This window comes from Symphodus melops, assembly GCF_947650265.1.
Source record: "Symphodus melops genome assembly, chromosome: 11".
NCBI lineage: Eukaryota > Metazoa > Chordata > Actinopteri > Labriformes > Labridae > Symphodus > Symphodus melops.
In genome coordinates, this window is record NC_136701.1 from 19,816,266 (window position 1) to 19,823,078 (window position 6,813).

The 6,813-nt window shown below is 40.4% G+C and overlaps 2 protein-coding genes and 1 long non-coding RNA gene across 3 annotated transcripts in view; 1 reads left to right on the plus strand and 2 right to left on the minus strand.

The window, feature by feature from the left end:
• Nucleotides 1–919, minus strand: part of arhgap42a (Rho GTPase activating protein 42a) — a gene marked incomplete at its 5' end in the record, with an annotated part of 10,371 nt that extends 9,452 nt beyond the window's left edge. The window contains one exon of the mRNA XM_079355174.1: nt 766–919. Coding sequence (XP_079211300.1) covers nt 766–919 — 154 coding nt within the window. The remainder of the gene's footprint in view (nt 1–765) is intronic.
• A 1,307-nt stretch (nt 920–2,226) lies between these two features.
• On the plus strand, nt 2,227–3,438 carry LOC306831412. Its single transcript, XR_013780081.1, has 3 exons — nt 2,227–2,454; nt 2,610–2,759; nt 3,179–3,438. It is a non-coding gene; the product is annotated as an uncharacterized lncRNA (long non-coding RNA).
• Nucleotides 3,439–4,109: 671 nt separating this feature from the next.
• Nucleotides 4,110–6,401, minus strand: snrnp35 (small nuclear ribonucleoprotein 35 (U11/U12)). Its single transcript, XM_079355501.1, has one exon. The coding sequence runs from the start codon at nt 6,071–6,073 to the stop codon at nt 5,360–5,362; it is 714 nt and encodes a 237-aa protein (XP_079211627.1). The 5' UTR covers nt 6,074–6,401; the 3' UTR covers nt 4,110–5,359.
• Nucleotides 6,402–6,813: the final 412 nt, after the last annotated feature.

Sequence of the window (6,813 nt, forward strand, 5' to 3'; positions counted from 1 at the left end):
TGAGCCTTCATCAGCTGATCAAATACAAATATGGCTCCATCAAACTGTGCAGCAATTTAACACCCAACAATAAAACGTCTACAACGTTATTCAAAGACTTCCTGTGAACCACTCACTCTATTTTGTTATTTCATTCAAATCACTGCCGCAATTATCAACAGAATAAAGAGAAATCTTCAGACCTTTTTTTTTTTTTAAATTTCATACAACAAAACAATTTTCCTTAGAAATAATCAACATGCCGTGTAAGCTCATAAGGGAGACTCCACTCAAGATACAAGATGAAGTTGTTAAACAGAAAACTATTTGACGTTTTCTTCTTGACTGTATGTCAATGAATCAGTTGATTAATATAAAGATTAATCATCAACATGTCTAAGAAGCAGCGACCCTGAAATAAACATTTGCCCGTTTTGTAAAGTTATAAATAAACAATCTTTTTGGTCGAGCTGAGACAAAGTGAAGTCTGATAGTCTTCATGTCACTCATATTCAGGCTTAATAACGAGGCACAAAGCAGACACAATCAGGGCAGGTCTGAACCATAACAGTCCCTTGTGCAATAGGTAGACTTAACCCTATAATGCCAAACGAGACTTCTTTTACCAGCTAAACTTCATTCACTATCACCAAATATAAAGGAATGAAATGTAGACCAAACTCTGGCTCGGTTTGAATAGATGGCCTTGGCTCTCTCTTCTGTTATCAGGCAGCATGATGAATGTGCTTTATCTTTAAAACAAGTTACTAATCACGGTGTACTCACTTTTAAGAGCAGACACGAGCATGTTCCCATCTTTGATCAGGTCTTTGATAAACCTGTTGGTGCGCTCCAGCTCGATCTCATGGCACTGCAGCCTGTCTCTGAACTCCGGACTGTCCAGGAAAGAATCACTGAACTCCAGCGTCGGTAGACCCATCGATGAATCAATGCACACGGACTTGGTTATTTAATAGATAACAACAAAAACAACCCAAACGCGGTCTGTTACCTCGGTGAAATTTACAGGACAAAACGGTGATTCAGTGTGCTTGGAAAGTTTAGGACAAAAGTTTCTTCCAGCTCCTTTTTTTTCATGCCTTTCTCACTTTTTTTCCCCCTCAGAACTTCCGGACACAGCAGAGGCTACACGACGAGCTCTACGCTTCTACCCTCTCTTTATTAATTTAATATCGTCAACGTAAACATCGTTTCCGACTTTTTAGTTACTGGTTTCTTAATTAAAACACCGTGGCTCGCGAAAAGAAAGCGTTAAATCTATGTTTTGGATTTATGAAAACTGTCGGACAAAAAGAACTTTGTCGCTAACTCCGTCTGCATACGGCTCTGAATGAAGGCTTGTTACTATGGGAACGGGAGACTCCTGCTGGCGCGTGAAGAAATCTGAACGTAATAAAAAAATTATCATCATTAGTTTTAAGAAGATTTTTGTTATAGAAAATGTATGCTTCTCTCTAGTTAACACATAAATGTTTGTTTCACTTAAAATAAAATATTTCTATCCAATTTAAAGAACGTGTCTTTCAGAGTTTGTAATTGTGTTTTTTCTGTCTTGTGCACAGATCTTTTGTAAGGGATTTTAGTAGATTGCAGTGCAGTGGTTTATTAAAAAAACCCGAAAACGTTGTTTTTTTACTTAGTGATGAATTGTCACTGTAAGAATCACAATAAGTGACATTATTCGGTGAGCATTTATATACATTTTACAATAGTCCAAGTATAAAGTCAAAATTATGATGCGCTTTCTTCAATCCTAAACAGACGCTTTCTTCAGACACAACTCTAAACCTATTGGTTAACTATTTGAACTAACTTTCCCACCATGCAATTAAAAAGTAAGCAGCTTCAATAATTTATGTGGAAGAAAATGTTTAAGATACTTTACTGAAAAGTTACAGGCTGAAACAGGCCCTCTAATGTGAAAGAAATATAACTGGGATGAATGCCAGCTGAACACTGTGAGGCACACAGCATTGCTGAGTGCAGGCCAAATGCTCTGGGGCAACCACTGAGTTCACATCATGTTTTATTTTTTTGTTTGAGTGGTTTGTGTGTCTGAGTGTAATTTATCATCATTGTACTTGCTGTACATCTTACTCAAGTCATTAATGTCAGACACAATATTTTAGTCCTCAGCTCAGCACACATGAAACAAGTTTCCCTTAAATCATTCCCAACATACACTGGACCATTTCCCCTTTAAACCCGTCTCTCTCAGAGCTGCTGCAAAAGTCTCACCCACCCTCTGTTGGTGGTCGAGCTACTTTATTGTCTCAGTTGTTAACTACTGTAGCTGTCACTCACAGGAGAAGAATATAACACCATGACTACAGTAAACAAGCTTTAAGTAGCTGTGTACAACCTCACACAAACATACATACAGAGCAGAGAAAAGAGCACAGTCCAAGAAAACATTGCACAACTGTACTACGTCTTGGGTTTTCTACATTGAAGGTAAGAAAAACAGTTAACTCTTGTCTGGCCTGTTTTAAGGCTTTAAACTGGAATTTATTTTTATTTTGGACACACGTTGGATCCATTTTTTAGGCTCCCAAAAACAGTTTAAACTTGAGCTTTTATGTCGACGTAACCTCTGCTTATTTCTACAGTATCTGTTGTACCAGACAGGGCTGCCGGTGATTCTAGTAAGCCAACAGACAAAATGTTTTTAAAACATTTTGACCCACAAAACCTCCATCGCTATCATGACTTCTTTCTGCCTAGTCGACCGTATAGGGGAGAACCACCTGCAGTGGCAGGTAAAGATTTGCTTATCTTTCCCAGCTTCGGTACATTCATCACACCCACTAAGAAGCCCAGATGTTTTGCTTTGTTCAAATCTCATGCTTTGGCTAAAAATAAAGCTGTTTCTTATGAAAGGTATCAGTTTGATGTGAATGTTTGAGCACCAACATAACAGTACTTCTCTAAGAGTAAGGGGCCTCAAAGAGTCACAATCAAGTATACCAAAAGTAGCTTGTTATTTTGCTTATCTATAACTTTGATAACTTAACCCTATGTATATGTGAAGTCATTCTTGCTGAGATAATGTAATTGGATGTACTTTAAACAACACATGTATTTAAAAAGGACACACCAATTATGGAACCCAAAACAAAAATAATCACTTACTTTTAAAAGCCACTTTTGACTATTTTGTGTTTCCTGATTTCCTCAGGGTATCTCCTCTACCCAGACACTCCTGCAAAGATGGAAACAACATCCCAAGAAGATTTCTGCTTCAGACCGGCCCCACAGCGAGATAGAGGCAAAGGTCTACAGTCTTATCTCGAACTAAATTGACTTTTATTATAGGCTGTTTATAGTGTTTGTTTGAACATATAAATGTGTCAGTGCTGAAAACAAGAAGGCAGTGTGATGTGTTTGATAAAGAAGGTAAATGACTTGAGAAGGCAGAAGGGAACGGAGTGACTAAAAAGAGTCATAACTGTTGTTACAGATGTTGCCTTCATTGGCACAGGGTGACACATTTCATCACCATGTATTAAATGAAATCCTTACCAAGAAAACGATTTCCACTCAGGAGACTGTGTTGCCAAGAAAACACAGCAGGAGTCCAGTCGTTCTGCTCCCACAATCTCCAGACAAACAGGAAGAGGAAACATCAGCAGGGGCTGGGAAATACAGGAGGATGAGCGAAACGACAATGGCAATGAGACAGCTCTGAAAAAAGAACAGGTCGCAGCAGAGATGCAGTCTCAGTATCAAAAGGATTTCCCTCCTCCATCTTCCTGTTGCAGAAGACGAACTCCTGCCCTCCCACAGCCAGACAACATCTGCATCAACCCTGCATTCAGGTCAGTCTGTCACTATCACATGCTGCTATGGGTTCATTTTAATAGAAGCTCATCAGTGTGTGTGTGTGTGTGTGTGTGTGTGTGTGTGTATGTTTTGGTTCACAGATTTGAATTCAGCACAGTGCAAAGAGAGACTTACCCAGGTTGGCCTGTTGGGAGTTCCAGGTGAGCTGCAAAGCTGAGAGCATCTTCATCTGGAAGACCAAACGTGACTTAGTCCATTAAACAAAAAAGGTTCTTGTGTGTGCACTGTTCTAGGAATAGATATTGGACAAGACGGTCACAACTTCGCAGTTCATCTGTGATCTTAGAAATGAACATTTATTTACATTAGAAATACAGAAATGTAAAAAATTAACTTAGGTGACAAATGTATAATTCCATGACTTTGAAACAGTGTGTTGCAATGATGTACTATATAAAAAACTAAAATAAAGATAGTTCAAAAGGCAAGTTTTCTGGGCTTTATTGGTATGTTGGCGTATTGTATAATTTAAATAGTAAAACACATTTACAGGTTTGTATGAGTCTGTCTTCCTTAATCCCACAGCACAGTTTTTTTTTATCCGTCTAGAAATATATACTGTACATTCAGTCAGTCAGTGTAACCACATCCATTGGTTGCTTCTGTTTACTCTGTTACATCAGTGTTACAGCTTTCCAGCACTAACTCTTTTCTCTAGTTTGGCTTCTTCTCGGGTCACAGTGATGAATTTCCCAGCAGCAGCTCGGGTTGATAAGCAAATGGATTGATGATGCAGGATGTGGATGGAGTCACAGGAAAACGATCTAATGGACTAATGCTTCCAACAGATCCTTTCAAAGTAATGACCTCAGATATACATGTTGTCATCTTGAGAAAAACAATCCACCCTGTGACTCAGAATTGAAACATCATCGATACTCTAACAGGCAGGACCAAGGATCTGAAGAAGTCATAGGACTGTTAACTTTTAATGTTTAACTATGAAGAGATTGGCTTCCCAGGATCTCTTAAAAACGAATGCTTCTTCTAACTGCATTGGCTCCTGCAAATAGCAGAAGAAGCTTGAATGGGAGCAAACAGACCTGAAGAGCACAAAGTTTGGACCATTACTAGTGCATGAAGCTACATGTTTTATAATTCAGTAAAGCAAGGTAGTTTGACCTTTATTAAAAAAACAAACAAACAAACATTTCCCTCTTTAACAGTGTCAAATGAAAACCAGTTTTACAATATAGTAGGCAATTTAAACTAATAGAGAACAAAGTAGGACACTTTGTCTTTTCAGACCCTTGTACACAACATGAGTGTGGTGGTGAAAATCCCCAAGGATATCATAACACTACAGATGCAAGCTGTGCTTCAGGTCAACTTAGTAAAATCAAACAATAAACGTGTCATTATCCACATAAAGGATAACATATTCACGAAAGGGCAAAGACTAAAAACGCTTAACTTTTTTCAATCCACTAACAAACCCATTCTTTGCCCCTCTGTGTTTTAAACAGAAGCATCCAGATGAACTAAGCATGTGTCAGTGTTGTTCTTGCAGAGGTTGTCATCTCCTCTCCCGGTGTCTGCTCCGGTCCCGGTGTCTGCTCCGGTCCCTCTCTCTGCCTCTGTCATGGTCATCTCTCCTCCCTCTGCCTCCCCACTCGGCCTCTCTGTGTCGATCCCGGTCCTCCCTGTTCTCCCTGCTCTCTTGTCTGTCCCACTCCCTCCCTCCTCCACCACCACCACCCCCCCACTCCGTCACCGGACCGACCCCGAGGTTGATGGGTTTGCGGAAAGGTCTGTCCCTGCCTCCGAACCGCAGCTGTCCGGACTCTTTCTTCCCTCCCTGCCCGCCGCCGAGCCTCCGGGGGACCCATCCCTTCAGGGTCCTCTCCTGTTCATAATCCACAAACACTTCATGTTGGTCAACCACCAGCTTGTTGGCGTCTCGACGGGCTCGGACGATGGACCTCTCCTCCTTGTACTCAATGAAGGCGTACCCTTTGGAGAAGCCTGTGACGATGTCCCGGACCAGTCTCAGCCGCTGGATGTCTCCGTACTTGGAGAAGACCTGGTGCACTTTGTCCTCTGTTGTCTGCGGGTTCAGACGGGCCACAAACAGGGTGAGCAGCGGGTCACCAACAACTCCTTTATTGGGTTTATATCGGGCCCCCATAGCCCTCCATACCGCCCGATCATGGGGCTCCACGTCCGTGCTGTCGATGCTGCCAGCTTTCAGCGGCTCGTACACCTTCGCTATCGGACTCCAGTCAACCATTTTACCAAAGCAAGAGTTTCAGTGAGACTGCTGGTAATGTGAGTAAACTAACAGTTCATGCATCGAGCCCTATTAAATCATTTCCCCCCCCCTTTTTTTAAACTAAGCCAACAGAAAGCAGAACCATCTGCAGACGTGTGCATCAAGCAATAACATTCCGTGCAGAAACAGATCATCGTTTAAGGTTCCTACTTATAATCGGTCTCATTCGTGTTAATGGACTCCACAATAGTTCACCAACAGGTCAACCAGGTAATTTAACTCATCCAGTTTCTAATAACACATGCTTAAACCTCTGTGAAGTTTCTGCTGTGAAATGGTTCCTTCTACAAAGAGAAACATTTTCAGTTCCGTTACGGTACTCTGGTTTTAAGACTGTTTTAAGCAAATTGTTACCTTCATCTCATTAAGCATTTCACAATTTAACTGTAAGAATGAAAACTAACGATCATTCTTTAAGGAGATAAAGTACTTAAACTGTTACATATTCATGTGGGCAGCCATTTTTAAAAACAGCTTATTGCAATATTGAAACTTCTGGAAACGTGTGCAGCCACAAGTATATAAGTATATAAAAGAAAAATGTCTTTTTTAAAAATACCAAAGATAAATGAACTCACTCTTATCTTTCTATATTGGTTCAATACACTAAAGTCCATTTACATAGAATTACAGATTGTCAGCGTCTTTCATTTAAATGAAATAAATCCCAAAGCAGGAGGTTGATTATTGAGACAGGA